At 38.6% G+C, this 16,050-nt stretch overlaps 1 protein-coding gene across 4 annotated transcripts in view; it reads left to right on the top strand.

Moving 5' to 3' along the window:
• Positions 1–16,050, top strand: part of MYO5A (myosin VA) — a 192,484-nt gene that overhangs the window by 111,152 nt on the left and 65,282 nt on the right. For all 4 annotated transcript variants that reach the window (XM_027067263.2, XM_053224004.1, XM_027067266.2 and 1 more), the window contains exons 12-18: positions 3,203–3,343; positions 5,220–5,345; positions 6,593–6,676; positions 9,930–10,091; positions 11,575–11,672; positions 13,612–13,698; positions 13,786–13,894. In XM_027067263.2, coding sequence (XP_026923064.1) covers positions 3,203–3,343; positions 5,220–5,345; positions 6,593–6,676; positions 9,930–10,091; positions 11,575–11,672; positions 13,612–13,698; positions 13,786–13,894 — 807 coding nt within the window. The remainder of the gene's footprint in view (positions 1–3,202; positions 3,344–5,219; positions 5,346–6,592; positions 6,677–9,929; positions 10,092–11,574; positions 11,673–13,611; positions 13,699–13,785; positions 13,895–16,050) is intronic.

A 16,050-nucleotide genomic window follows, 5' to 3' on the forward strand; every position in this document is an offset into this window, starting at 1 on the left:
AGCAATGGCCCTGACAAGCTCCAGCTGCATCCTTTTAAGTCTGCCTTGTGTACATGTAAATTTGACTTTGACGTTTTTGATGGACAACCAGTGGTTTATATAACATTCTGGCATCTGCGCATGTGTCTACCCATGATACCTTCTAATTTTTTCTGTATTATATATTTATTAGTTTCCAATGGGCTTTGTTGTGACTTTGTGTAACCTAAGGGCAAGTTGCATCTTTTGTGTGCATGCTCCGTTCTTGAAAGTCCCCTTGTGGCTTTTGAGCCCGCTCTGTGGCTAGGACTTTCCTGTTCTGTTACCCCTTAGAGGTGGCTCTGAAGGTAGCTCTTAACCCTCTGACGTGGCTCTGAGCCTGTGGCTAGCATCTGCTATATTTCTTCTCACTCATGCCTGCCTAACTGCTTAACGAAAGGAGTTAAAAATGGTTTTCTCCAGAGAGTGAGACTGAGTTGGGGAGGGATGGGACAAGGGATTGTTGCTTGTTATCACCAAACCTTTAGAATGTTTGATTTTTTAAAAAAATAGTGCATATGCTCTGATAAAAATTTGGACCATCTTTATTTAGCAAATTAAGCTACTTGGCACAAGGAAATAATGCAGAAGTGATCTTCAAACCTCAGGCTATGACTATTTCCATAAGAATATAATTGGTGTGTTTTTCATCTCTGCATAAGGATCATTAATAAAAACCTACCAGAGACTAATTATTCTGAGTTTCTTCATACTTTGTTTTGTTTTGTTTTGTTAGTTTCTTAATACTTTAATCAGAGCCACAGCCTCTGCTCTTTCCTAGTATGTTTTGGCACAACGTGACTAGAAATACAAAGAACCAACACCGGCCTTCATTAGGGACTGGCTAGTTTGTCTATTTCTCAAGGATGCCCTGTCTCTCTCTGCATGTGTGTTTCTGATTCTCTTGTTTCTCTTTCTCTTTCCCTCTGTCTCTATTGATCTCTTTCTCCTTCTTCTCTCTCTCTCTCCCTCCCTCCCTCTCTCCCTCTCTCTCTGTCTCTCTCTCTCATACACACACACACACCCCATACTGCATCTTAGCTTCTCTCTGCACAGCTGCTCCACTCCCTCTTACTATCAGATGGCATATTCTTCCCTTCTGTTCTGTATATATTTCCTCCCCACTTACTTCAAGCTTCCTGTGAATCTACCAGTGGTTGTATTGTTCCTCTCATCCTCTTAACTCGCTTAGTTCCCGTTCATCTTGACTTCTTTCAGCCTCAGCTTACACTGTTAATTGCCTGCTTCCCAGTTCTTAACAGCTGAGGAAGAGATTCTGATTAACTTTGTTCATTTCTTCTTCAGAGATCTCTAGCAATTAACCAGCTGTGACTAGGAACTTGGGGTCTCACAGTGAAGAACTTGTCTGCTTCGGGCCACTCCCTTGGCAGGGATTATGGGTGGGGCACTGGGTGTGAGAAAGACGGTGTTTGGCATGTTTAGTGCATGGAGGCATTACTTTTTGACCAAGGATCTCTCGCCATGTTGAACCTCATTCCAACATTATCTTTTTGACAACTAAGTATCTAAAATTTTTGAGGCCTCATGGACTTTTCCAAATTAGGCAGAGAGATATGGAAGAGAAACAAGCTCCATTTAAAATCTGGAGCACTGTTTCTGTTGTCATTGTGGAGACTGCATATACATTATTGAATTAAAAAAAGACATGGCTCATTGTTTTGGGAAATATTGGTACCATCAGTCAGGGTATCCTGCTGACACCTGGTGCCCCATTTGCCTTCTCATTCATCAAAAGAACAGAAGAAATTTACTTTCTGATTAACATGACATAAATATTCCTATGGGTGTTTGTTTTTTTAATTACTAAAGCTTATTGCAGCTGGTAAATGCTGCAAGTGAGCCAGGAAGGGCATTATAACAAGTACAGAATAAAGTGAAAAAATTCCAGGTGCATAAGGAGAATATGTTTGAGAAATCAGAGTGACACCTAAGTTTCATGGGGTTTGAAGTCCTAGAAAATATGTTGTATGGACATAGCCACAGAGGGCTATTCTTTCCAGAAAAAAAACATCAAGATGTACGAGAGAACAAGGGACACAAAAGAGACAAAGGAAAGCAGAAACCCCCAACAACGAATGAGTCAAGGCCATTAACATCTTAGAAAGACTAGAAATTGTGGGTTGCTGCATTGGGCAGCCTGAAGCAAGAACTGTACCAGTGGTTGGCTTGCCCTTCTGCCTAGACTAACTTAACTACCATTCATCTGCAGAGCTCATGTCACACAGCAGCTTTTCCTCAGGAAAGCATTCCCTCCCCTCTCCTGTGTTCCCCCCACCCCCACCCCGTGTCCAAACTAGATGAGGACTCTTGCTCCCTTATTTTGAATTATTTTCCTTTGTAACACTACAGTTTCTGATCCCATGTGATTATTTGATTTCTGTCTGATTTTCCACTAGTCTGCAAACTCTGTGAGGGCAGAACCCGTGTCTACTTTGTTAATGGTATGTGGTAATTGCACATAGAGAAGGTGGATACTTATTTTTGTCTAAACGAGTGAATGAAGATAAGCAGTGGTGAGGTTGGTGGCCAATGCCTTTAGCAGAAACAGTGGTACCTTGCTACTTGTTGCAGCTGCTTGCAGCAGTGGATGTAGAATCTGGAAAAGTGAGCTGTAGATTCCCTGATGTGGAAAATAATGGAGGCAGACACAAAAGACTGTTAGCTAATTCTGAGGCACATGAACGTCAATATCACCGTCCCTTAAGAGCATTACTTCCCCATGCTGTAAGCATCGCCCAGTGTGGTTTAGTAGTCTAAGGGGCATCTGCTCTGCATGGTTGTTCAAGCCAGCTACGGCATTGTTAGAAGCACTGTGCAATAATTTGAGGCCAAAAAGTGTATTGTGCAGTGTTGGATGTATACATATAAAAAATAAATTAAAAAGACTGCTACATCTGTCAGCTATTTAATACATCCACATATCTAGATTTACTTGTTCACCAAGAATCGTTTACAGCTGAAATTTTACCGTCTCTCATTTTTATTTGCTTCTTATTATTGTTCTCTGTATGTAAATCATGTTTCTCCCATGAAATTATTATTGTTGGAAGCCATGGACTATCTCAAATTGTCAGATTTCCTCTTAGAGTGTTTTCTATAAATGTTTATTCTTGACTAACATTTATAATGATTCGGTAATACCAGTTTTTCTTTTTCATTTCAGCATGTCTTCAAATTAGAACAAGAAGAATATATGAAGGAACAAATTCCATGGACACTCATAGATTTTTATGATAATCAACCTTGCATTAATCTTATAGAATCTAAACTAGGTATTCTAGATTTGCTGGATGAGGAATGCAAGGTAAATATGGTTTTCTGATGTACCCAGTCTATCAGAAGAGGTATGTCTTTGAAGTTAAATGAGTTTAAGCAGAGATTCATTAGTATACCATGAGGTGCCACCGTGGCAAGTGGGGGAGGGGGGTGTCACCCTAGTTTGCATTTGAAGAGTCACTAGGCCCAAATGGTTCTAACTACAATTGAAACTTGGAGAATTTCCTTTCTCTTTTCAGCTGCTTCTAAGTTGTGTGAAAAATTAACATTAGACATAACTACTACCCAGTGTTATCCACTTCTGTTTTCAGTATGCTTATATTTGGTATTTTTGTTCAGCGGTATGACATTTAAAGAAATGCAAGAAATTGTACAAGAGATATTCTGAATAATAGTCCTAAATATCTGTGATTTAAAAATTGACTGCTTATTCTTTATTACTGATAGATATGGTAGAAAGGGAGTTTTAGCTTTAATATTTATAGACACAATATACTGGGAAAATAATGGATCTCCAGCTTTACTACTAACTGAGTGATCTTAGACAAATAACCTATTCTTTCTCTTAACTCCTCTGTAGTTTGTATGCATAAGTTACAACTTACCATAGATTGGTTCTCCTAAGCATCCAGATTTCCTACAACATTAAGAATGAATATGATGCTCAGTTTCACTTGAAATTTAAAAAATGCAAATGAAAACAAAAATGGGATACTGCTTTTTACCTATAAGATAGGCGAGTTTATTTTTTATTTACTTCTTTTTTTAACGTTTATTTATTTTTGAGACAGAGAGAGACAGAGCATGAATGAGGGAGGGTCAGAGAGAGAGGGAGACACAGAATCTGAAACAGGCTCCAGGCTCTGAGCAGTCAGCATAGAGCCCGACGCTGGGCTCGAACTCACGGACTGCGAGCTCATGACCTGAGCCGAAGTCAGACACTTAACCAACTGAGCCACCCAGGCGCCCCAAGATAGGCGAGTTTAAATTTGATAATACCTTTCACTTGATAATACCAAATGAATGTTTATTGCATCTATACTCTTGAGGAAGGGCACGAGTTAATACAACATAGTTTTGAGGAAAGTTGACAATATTTATCAAAACTATAAGCACATGTACCTTTTGACTCAACAGTGGAACTGTTGGGAGTTCACACTATGAGTATGCTTGCAAAAGTATCGAAGGTATACGTGTGAAAGAAGTAATGGTGACCATTTTATAATAATAAAAAAAAAAAGAATAACAACCTGGTGGCCATAAATACAAGAATGCTATCATTAAGAAAAAAATGCAAGGAGCTTATAGAATGATCCTATTTGTGTGCATGCCTTTGGTCAGAAAGAAAAAAGTTGGTGCAAATGATGAGAGATCACTCTTCATTTTATACCTTTCTGAATTATATAAATATTTCACAGCTGTGTGAAAAACAGCTGTGCAGCTGTTAAGAACTTAAAAAAAATACATGATATGGGGCACCTGGCAGGCTCAGTCAGTAGAGCATGTGACTCTTGATCTTAGGGTCATGAGTTCAAGCCCCACGTTGGGCGTATAGCTTACTTAAAAAAATACGTGAAATCATAGTAGTTCATCTTTTATTTGTCAGGCTTTTGTTGTGTTAAAAACAGATAGAATATTTATTTGATTATTCCTGGTATAGGCAGATGGAGTTGTCCAAAGATTGGGCTGACTCACCCGTGGGAAGGTCTCAATCAATGCTTTTCATTAGTAATTGATTTTGGCATCTAAATGAAAAATGTGGAAGGAATGAGTTCCTAATTGAATATAAAAGTTGTTGGAAAAGCAAAAAAATGGTCTCTTGGTTAATGCATGAGAAGAATCTCATAACAATATTCACCTTGGCTGTTGTTGGTTTTCTTTCTTCTTAACTCCTCTAAATGTAGATGCCTAAAGGTACAGATGACACTTGGGCCCAAAAATTGTACAACACACATTTGAACAAATGTGCACTCTTTGAAAAGCCCCGTCTGTCAAACAAAGCTTTCATCATCCAACATTTTGCTGACAAAGTAAGGAAGCTTTATTATCTTTTTTCTTTCTGAATACTTAAGTTCAAAGAGGAAAAAAATCAATAGTCAAGCGATACCAATTTTTTCTTTGCTGAAGTTTGCGTTCTTTAGGACCTTATAGGAAATGTGTTGCTTTGTCAGTTTTCCCTTCCTTCAACCTAGATGGAATTATATCATGAAATAAATATGAGTCTACAATCCTGTATATTTCTGCAAACCAAGGAACTCTGAAAGTTAAAAAATCTTTTCATCATTTATTTCTTGGCTAAACCTGATCTGTGACCTGAACTAACATGAGGTTATATATAGTATTTGTTTATCCCAGTAAGGCTGGATATTTATGTACTTCAATGTAGAAATGTTAATGTGTTTGATTACAGATTGCTGCCTCAGATTGCTGAAAAATTTGGAGGGGTCAGAATAGAGCCTGTGGACTTGTGTCCCCCTCTGTGTTTGAGTCAGTTGGTCCTTGCTGACAGTGCACGCAGACTCACTGCTTCACAAGTTCAGTAGTGTACCTAGAAAGTCAAGAGCCATGAGACTAATTTATATTTCAAGGAAGTGTAAATAGGCATTGGGGGTAAGCTCTCTGGGGTCTCCTTCAGGAATTGAAGACCTTCTGAATCTCCTTAATCCTCTCTGGAAGCCTAAGCATGTGACTTTAGGTCACCTAAGGGCTTTGCGGTATTGGCTGGGGAGCACCCTGAGTGGTAGATGCCTGAAGTCGTTGGCGTTTTGGAAGCAGGAACAGTCCCTTCTCGAGTAGTTCCACTTACCAGTCACATCGTATTTACCCAGTCTCCCCCTCAGCTCTCAGTCAGGCAGCCATTTGTTCCTTCTGATCTCTCTCCCAATTTAATCTCTTCTCTCCCAAGAGGACTACCCTTCCTGGATGGTGATCTCAGTCATAAGAAAATACATTGGGTTAGCCTTGGAAGAGCTCTTTTCAGCCAGCATGGGAGATGAGAGTCAACTTCTTATGAGTCTCATTACCCATGAATTGGGAAGATCTATTAGACCACAATTAATCAGTACTACCACTGTTCCCTAGGAAAAACAGTATTTGAGGAGTTTTACTCTAGAGTTCACGTACTTCTTCCCAAGAATGGTACTGATTTCTTAGAATAAAACCGATTCCAGTTTGCTGAAAGCCAGTCATATAGCCTGAGCTAAAAAACATTTTTGTTGTCGATGACAATAATATCTGTTCAAAAGTTCTGTTAAGGAGATTTTGCATGTGTTTTCAGGTGGAATATCAGTGTGAAGGCTTTCTGGAAAAGAATAAAGACACTGTTTTTGAAGAACAAATTAAAGTTCTGAAATCAAGCAAGGTAATTATGTATATACATGTAACTATGTATATACTGTCTCTAATCGCTAATAATCTTAAAGTGTTAAGTAATAAAACATTAGGTTTTTATTTTTTTAAGTTTATTTTTTTAATTTATTTTGGGAGAGAGGTAGAGAGCAAACAGGGGAGGGGCAGAGAGCAAGGGAGACAGAATCTCAAGCAGGCTTCCCGCTTGCAGTGCAGAGCTCGATGTGGGCCTCAGACTCACAAACCATGAGATCATGACCTGAGCCAAAATTGAGAGTCGGATATTTAACTGACTGAGCCACCTAGGCGCCCTGAAACATTAGCCTTTTAACAATAATGATGATTTTTCTAACAGATTCAGCTTTACTGTGAGTTTTTAATTTATCAAATACATAACACTTAGTATGTGTCAGGTCTTGTTTTAAATGCCTTAGAAATGTTAACTCATGTAATTTTTATAATGAGGTGATATTATCATCACTCCCATTTTACAGATGAGGGAACGGAGGCACAGAGATTTCATAGCTAGTAAGTTTTCAAGTCAAATTAAAACACAAGCTGTCTGGCTGAGTCTGTGCTCTTGACCATTATGCAATGTTGTCTTTCAGTTGTATGTGAAATTGCTTTCTCCACACTGGTTCTAGATTCTCTTATGCCATTGTGAGAGACTATGAGAGAAAACAGGGTTTTTTTTGCTGTATCATTTTAAAAGGCTGCTCTGGAAACATGGCCTTAAGCACTCCATCCAGATGGAGATTGATCTTTAGATCTCGGAATCCAGTTGCAAGTGTGGCCCAGAGTACTTTCAAATTATTTTCCATAGGCATATATACTAGAAAGAGTGCTTTCTGGTTAGAAATGAATATTCCTGATTGCAGAGAATGTGATGACTGCAGTTGATTGGTTATTAGGTTGGTCTCAACCTCCACTCTTTGACTCTCTTCAGGAAAAGTTGGGGAGGAGAACACTGCTCACTTTCATCCTGGGGAGCAAACCAGGAAGCCAGTTACTTAGTTCAGCAAAATGAATATTCAATTGTTCAGTAAACAAACAAACAAAAACTAATATTATTCATGTGAATCATTCTAGACTATTGACTGGCACTTTTGTTTTCCTAGTTTATTCTAAGAGAGTCTTTTTAAGTTCAGTGGAATATTCTGTAAACATTTTTACTCTTGTTTTTAGAATTAAAACTTCTACTTTCAATTATTTTGATAATAGAAAGATCATATAAAGACTAAATTCCAGTTTTAATCCCCAGAAAAGTAATGACTTTAAGTAAAAGTCAGTTTTTCACTTATAAGCACTGGGCATTAATGCTTTATAACTTATAGGACTGATGTATAAGAGAAAAATCTTTCACAGTGCCTTTCCCTGAATATTATTCAGTTAGATTATAAATCATTTCTATTTATGAATAGTGATAAAAACCATGAAATTCTTGTATTAACTACTCTGCCTAGGTAATTTAGCTTAAATGGAACATTCACAGGCACCTGTAATCAGTTGTAGCTTTATTCTGACTAACTTTTCTGATTGGCTAGTGGATCCTTAATTATCAGAAGGTAGCCATGCATTCTGAGGGGTTGTTTGGAGGGACTCCAGTCTATGTAGCATTGTTGCACTTGGAGTTGGGAGATGGTGTATGATACACATAGCTTGGGTTTGCAAATCAAAACTGTTAGGAACTCTTATTTTACCCCTTTGGAACACAACTTTGGCACTCTAATACAAGATAGTGGTACAACATGTTTTCCTGTTTATAGACAACCAAACTAGAATATATTATTTATTTTGTAAAGCAAAGAATACATTCATTTGTGTAGCAAACAGTCATTATTGATATGTTTTATAAACAATTTGTTTTATACATCATGAGTTATTTCCTAAATTACCCTTATGATTAATATGCACATCAGGAGCAAATGAAATTTTATGATTTTTTTTTAATGTTTGTATTTATTTTTGAAGGAGAGAGTGAGACAGAGCATGAGTGGGGGAGGAACAGAGAGAGAGGGAGACACAGAATCTGAAGCAGGCTCCAGGCTCTGAGCTGTCAGTACAGAACCGTGAGATCATGACCTGAGCCGAAGTCGGACGCTCAACCGACTGAGCCACCCAGGCGCCCCATGATTTTGTTTTTTAATGAAACGGCTCTCCTAAGAAAATTATTTTTTCGGCAGATATGCCAAAATTTTAGACAAATAATTGGTAGTTGCAATTATAATTTGAAGGATTTACTTTATGTGGAATATGGCACTCTTTAAAAGATACCTACATAGATCAAGATTTTCTTGTGGATTAGTTTGAAGTCTCTTTTATTCCATAAAATTTCTCCCAACCATATTGACTAATACCATCCATCCACTTGTTAAGTGCCAGATCTTTTTTTTTTAAATATTTGTTTATTTTTGGGAGAGTACAAGTGGAGAAGGGATGGGGGATGAGGGGGAACAGAAGATCTGATAGGCTAACATCAGCGAGCCTGATGTGGGGCTTGAACTCATGACCTGAGATCATGACCTGAGCTGAAGTTGGATGCTCAACCAACTGAGCCATCCAGATGCCCCATGCTCGATCTTTTAATAGTCTTTCATAGTGCTAACCTGGTACAACACAAGATTGATTGCAGGAATTATGCAATCAAGTTATCAATCCCTTGAAAACAAATATAAAAGGTTACAGGACAAGTTCAGGGCTTTTAACTTTTTTCCTTATAATCTATGCTATTTTCTAAAATTTATTATTAATTCATGATTATTTTTGAATTTTATGATATTAAAAAACTAGTTCATGACACCCTTCTTGCTGAGATCTCCATGATTTTTTTTTTAAGCTGGTGCTTACCATTTGAATTAATAGACAGTTGAAACATGATGATAAAACATTTGTGGAGCTAAGGTAGTAAGATAGGACTTTCAATTAGTATTTTGCTCATAAAATAATTAAAGACGAGTAATATGTTTATAGTGGTCATTTCCTGTAGATTAGGATTTCAAGTGTTACTGGAGTAGTTTTGATTTTGTTTCCCCCAAACATGGTCATAGAATCGTTGCTTTTTTCCCCTATATTTTTGTAGCATTTGTGTCACCTTCTTCTGTCTTTAGCTCCTAACACAGATATTGATTATATTTGAAATGGGACTCTCAAAGGAGTTACTTAAGGAAGGGAATCACTGTGGATTCCAAGTCTTCAACATTGTTTCTGTGAAGGTTTACATTTGTGTTTATTTAGAGTGTAATTTTCTTTTATTGTTTCTGACTCAGTTTAAGATGCTACCAGAACTATTTCAAGATGATGAGAAGGCCATCAGTCCAACCTCAGCCACCTCGTCAGGGCGCACACCCCTCACCCGCACTCCTGCAAAGCTGACCAAAGGTAGACCAGGCCAGACAGCCAAAGAGCACAAGAAAACAGTGGGGCACCAGGTGAGTTCAGGGAGCTGCCACTGCAGGGCTCCTTCCCCTCAAGCTCAGCTGAAGTCTCAGATCTTCTTCTGTTAGCACCCCAGAGGAGGTGAAGAGAGACTAGAGCTTTTACTGTGAGACCATGTAAAACCCCTCCTGCTCCTCTCCACCCAGGCTTAGACCCATGACTGTTTAAGCCTTTCCCCAAATAATTTTGTCTAGGTCTTCATTCTGGTAGTGCATATCCTCCCTCACAGACCACTGCTGCCTTTTGTTTGTCCTCTGGTTCTTTCCTGTCTGGATTTGTACAGAGCACCGGCTCCCTCAGCGCAGGAGCAGAGGCCTCTCCTTTTTTTTGATGTCCTCGGCTCTGTGGGGGAATAGGAGATATTACTCACATATGTAGTGTCTGGACAAAGCTGGGTGCTCTGGATGGGAAGCCAGTCAGCTTGCTTTCCTGTGTGGGGGACCCTATGCCCAGGTAAAATAAGAAACAGGGACTGAGACAGGACCACAGCCTCCAGGCTTGACCCTGTGTCCCTTATGGTAACTCCAAACTGGCTGTACACCCCCATCCTCCTGCTCACTTCCTGTGCTCTTGTAAGTCCCCTGCTTCTTTATTAGTATCTTGCAGCAGAATTTCCACTATACATAATTAAATGGATTTAATATTCTTAAAGAAAAGTTATATTTTTAGTCAAAACTCCAAGTTCACAACAAAAAGCTACAGAAGCGTGTGTTCAAAGGGTGGGGGTGGGGGTGAACTCTAATGGAAATGATGGACTTTGGGTGACTGATTTGTCAAAGCAGGTTCATCAGTTGTAACAAATATACCACTCTGATGAGAACACTGATAATGGGGGAGGCTGTACCTGTGTGGGGGCAGGAGATATATGGAAAATGCATATAACTTTTTTTTTTTTTAAGAGAGAGAGAGAGTGTGTGTATGTGCAAGTGAGTGAAGGGCAGAGAGGGAGAGAGAGAAAATCCCACGAGGGGCAGAGAGAGAGAGAGATTTGGGGCTTACCTGAAGTGGGGCTCGTGTTTTTACTCAAAGCGGGGCTCACCTGAAGTGGTGCATGAGCTCACCCGTTACAGGACTCGAACTCACAAACTGTAATATTATGACCTGAGCCAAAGTCAGATGCTTATCCAGCTGAGCCACCCAGGCACCCACATCCTTGTATCTTCTATTTAATTTTGCTATGAACCTAAAACTGCTCTAAGAAAATAAGTCTGTAAAAAAGGAGTGGCAGGGAAAAGTGGTGGGAGAAGAACAAATGTATGTTAGTAGAATAAGCCTGTATAAATGGCAGAGTTTAAGCAAATCTTAACCTAAAGCCCTGTATTCTTAAATAGTAGCAGCCCCCCCTTTGAGGCTGGATCAAATTCATAGGTGGCAAAATCATCTCCCATAGTGTCATTAAAATTTTTTTAATTGTTTTGTATCATCATTGATTTTGAAAAAACCTTGATGTCCCTTTCTGTTCTGTTTTCCATGCAGTTCCGAAACTCCCTTCACCTGCTTATGGAGACCCTCAATGCCACTACCCCTCACTATGTGCGCTGTATTAAGCCCAATGACTTCAAGTTCCCATTCACGTAAGTATTTCCCAACTACTAAATTAAAAAGGGTTCACCTCCCATAAGGATTTCCATTCCAACAGAAGGAAAAAAATATTTGGGTAAATTTTGTTTGTTTGTTTTTGTTTTTTAGTTTTTGTTTCCCTTTGAGAATACGATAACAAATTAGCGGTAAATCAGCCGGTGGTCTTTTAAAGATTTTAGAAGTTGAGGTCAACCAAGCATTCCTAGTTCTACCTTCTGTTTTGAATTTATTTTAGTTCAAGATCTTTCTGGGCTTTTGTTAATTTGGGCATTAGTTAACTCCAGAGCTGGATTGGATAAGGCTGCGTTGGTGAATGTTCACAGTTCTCTCTGCTACTTTTCAACTGTTGACGCCATCAGAGAATGTCTACTATTACCAAATGTTTCATCCTACACAAATACCATGTATAAGGGAGAAGTTTTTTTTTCTTTTTCCAAAAATGTAAATATTTATTTCTCTAATTTTGAAAGTAATGCATGTGCATTGCAAAAACAGTTTTTAAGAAATATAAAATAGGATAAAAACAATCGAAAAAACATTCATTATACCCTGAGAGATAACTGGTATTAACTCACATAGATCCTTCTTGACCAACCAACATCCCTTCCTTCTCTGCTCTGAGTGTGTGTGTGACAGACAGAGACAGAGACTGAGGGAGAATGAGAAAGAGAGACAGTAATAAAAGGAAGCAACTTGTGCTGTAATTGCTGTTTTATATCTGCTTTTAACTTAATATGGATATTTTACATGTTAGAAAGTAAAAATCCGTATTATCATTTTAATGACTACATAATATCTCATTGTATAAACATACCATCATTTATTTAAATTATTCCCTGTTGATGACCATTTAAGTTATTCCAGCGATGCTACAATAAATATATTTTGCCAAACATTCTTGTATATTTGCCTGATTATCTTCTTAGGATAATATATTTCCAGAAGTGGAGTTTCTGGGTCATAGATTAGGCACACTTACCAAAGGTTGTAATAATTCCCACTCCCACCCTATAATGTATGAGTGCTCATTTTCCTACATCCTGCCGATCCTATCCTCTGAGATTCTGCCTTAGATGCAGGGCAGTTCTGAATGGTGCCGAGAAGCCCTTTCTGGAGGAAATGGGAGGCAGGAAAAGTTGCCACATCCAGGGCCACTCTCCTGGACAAACTAGGGGTGTTACTTTCTATCAGCCAACCCCATCTCCCACCACCAACAGAATGCTTGACAAGACAGCACAGCAGGAGGCTCGGATAGGGCACTCCAGGTTTAACTGGGGGTCTACAAAGAGTGATCATCCAGCAGGAAGCAGGCCTCGCTACTTCCTCTTCTAGTGTCAGTTTAATGTTACACGCCAGTTAATGGCATGAGTAAATATGAGTAAAATAAACATAACATATATAAGATACAATACAAAATAAAAATATTTCTCCTTGATGCGGACACTATAAATGCACACACAAAGTTGAATAGCTTTTAGAACACCAATATATTTTTTTAAATAATTGAATGGGGCATATTTAATTTGTTCCTCTTAGAGAAATCTCCAGAGCTGGCCAGTCTTTATTCCAGGTAGGTGTATAGAGTGAGCTAAAGAATTAAGAAAACAGCTCATCAGGCCAAGCCATTTAATAAGTATAGGCAAAATAGAGAGGGGCTTGGGTTTTTAAAAATATGCTCAGTGGTATTCTTATGGGTCTGTTGTATGAGCTACAGATAATGTTTACAGCTCTTAATCTTTCCTGCTGATTGTCTCCTCCCCACTGTCACACAGAGTTTTCCCTGTTGATCACTGCTCCAACTTTGGAATGTTTTCTTTTCTAATTTATCCATTTAATTCTTTACAAAAGAATATATTCTCTGGACTGAGGGGAGTACTTTGTGGCTATAACCAGGCTTCTTTGTGTATTACTGATGCTCACTTTTACACATAGGTTTGATGAGAAGAGGGCGGTGCAGCAACTGAGAGCGTGTGGTGTCCTGGAAACCATCCGCATCAGTGCAGCAGGCTTCCCCTCACGGTGAGTGTGGCAGTTTTCAAATATAAGGAATCCTGTGGGAGACATTCTTACCTCTTTAAATAAGCTGATGTGAGTTTCTTTACGTAGGTGGACTTACCAAGAATTTTTCAGTCGCTACCGTGTCCTAATGAAGCAAAAGGATGTGCTGAGTGACAGAAAGCAAACATGCAAGAATGTATTAGAGAAACTGATAGCGGTAAGAAAGGTTTTCACTTAACTTTATCTGAATAGGTATTGGCCAAAGGCCTTGTGATTGTAACATTTGAATGCCCTGGGAAATACCACTAATCCAGATTATTTGGGGGTGAGAAGGTGGGGGCACACTGTCTTAGAGGTCGAGGCTCACTGTGTTTAGGATGCTAGCCCTAGTGAGGGTGATGGTCTACTATCAGGAAACAGAATGAGGCCTGGACCCAGACTTGAGACACATTCGTTTTAGAGTTTGATCATTATCAGTAAAAGTTTACCTCATACTTACTTATGGAAGATAAAAGACCAGGTACTGTGTGATTAAAAAAAAAACTAAGTCTTGTCCTAAGGCAACATAGTCTGTCTTGGAAATTCATTCATTTTAAGGTAAGTATAATATGCCTGGTGTCTATCAAATACTAAAGAAATCAGAGGAAGGCAAAGCACATCCCACGTGTGCTATGGGAAGGAGGAACAATTTCATGGAAGATGCGTGTTTTGGTCAGGCCCAGAAGAATTGGTAAGATTGTATAAAAGTAGAAGGATATTCTACTAGGGGCAAGTGTGAAGAAGTAGGAAAGCATAGAAATTGCTCAGAAAATGGCAAAATGTGTTCATTTTGCTATATAAGATTGGTGTATGGCACAGTAGGGAAATGGTTAAGAAATGTAGGTTGGTGTTTGAAAAGTCTTGTATGCCAAGCTAGGGAGTTCTCAAATTTCAGAATACATCAGAGTCATCTGGAAAGCTTGTCAAAATACAGATTTCTGGGCCCCATCTCACAGAATTTTTTATTCAGTGGGTGTGGAATGAGCGCAATAATACGCATTTCTAACAAGTTCCCAGGTGATGCTGATGCTGGTCTGAGGACTCCATTTTGAGAACCAGTGATCTAATTCATGAAGAATTTAAGATTCATGAGAGGTTTTCTTAGAAAATATTTTCACTTGTTTGACACTAATTTGAATGGATTACCTAACTTTGAGGTAATTAGTCCTAATTATTAACTATTAGCTAAATGTAATATCTCTTCTTTGGTAATAAAACCTTTTTTTTTTTTTTTTTTTTTGAGGAGCTAAGGCCACTATCTTTGTAATGTATAATAATCATGTTTTTTGAGTTTGGACCAACTCCTTTCTATCCTGGGTTCAGAAGGGAACAGAGAGCAGAAAGTAGGGATAGTTCTCCACCTCATCACCCAGACCATGCCAGGCCTGGTTCAGGGCTCTACAGGGTGGTTTGACAGAGGAGGCTATATGGTAGAAGAGAGCAGGGGTGTGGTGGGGGAAGCTGAGATGAGACGGGGCAGGGTGGGGGGTGGGGAGAGGAACCACCTTCTAGCTCTGTTTAAGCTGTTTAGGTCTCCAGCTGGGCTTCCTATGTAAACCTTTGTGATTTAAATTGAAATAATTTTACATGTTTTACGTATATGTGGAGATTTCTGATTTTGCGGGTTCATGTGCAAGATGGATAGGAGATACTTATTTACCCTGAAAAGTAGTTTTCTTTGTTTTCACTTAGAATTGCAGATCATGGTAGTGATTATTATAAATAAATCCCACTCTTCCTTTGACATGAGCATGGTTAATAACCTGCTTCCTTCTAGATAAAGTGGATCAGAATGCAATAGGCCAAAAATAGCATGCATATCTTGTAATCCAAAGTCAATGAGCAATATAAGTGATTATGGTTTTGTAAAAGGAGTTTTGAAATTTGTAGAAGGATTTTAGATACATGTATAGGATTGTGTTTGTTTATTTTTCGATTCTGTTGATAAAAGCAACAGATAACTATTGAAAACTTAACTCTTGATATGAATATGCAAAATTTTTTGTTGTTCGATTCTAATTTTGTGTGCACGGCTTCCGGCCTTTTTCTTCATGCTGGTGTTTTTGTCCCTTCAGCTTTCTCATGGAACATACAGCCTGATGTAATACTTACAGCCTGAGTCAGTCAGAGGGAGTGTCAGCATCTCCATTTCCTTGAGATATTTAAAATGCAAACATGCAAATAATAGCTGCCTATAACTCACAACCAAGTTTTTGGCCTCTGATAATAATTCCAGGTAGAATTATTCTGGAAAATAACTCTTAAACTGCAGTTTTCCTTACAGTCCCTTCTATTTGCTCAACTTACATAGGATAAAAAATCTGGCTCCATTAG

Source organism: Acinonyx jubatus, chromosome B3 (assembly GCF_027475565.1).
Source record: "Acinonyx jubatus isolate Ajub_Pintada_27869175 chromosome B3, VMU_Ajub_asm_v1.0, whole genome shotgun sequence".
Classification (NCBI taxonomy): domain Eukaryota; kingdom Metazoa; phylum Chordata; class Mammalia; order Carnivora; family Felidae; genus Acinonyx; species Acinonyx jubatus.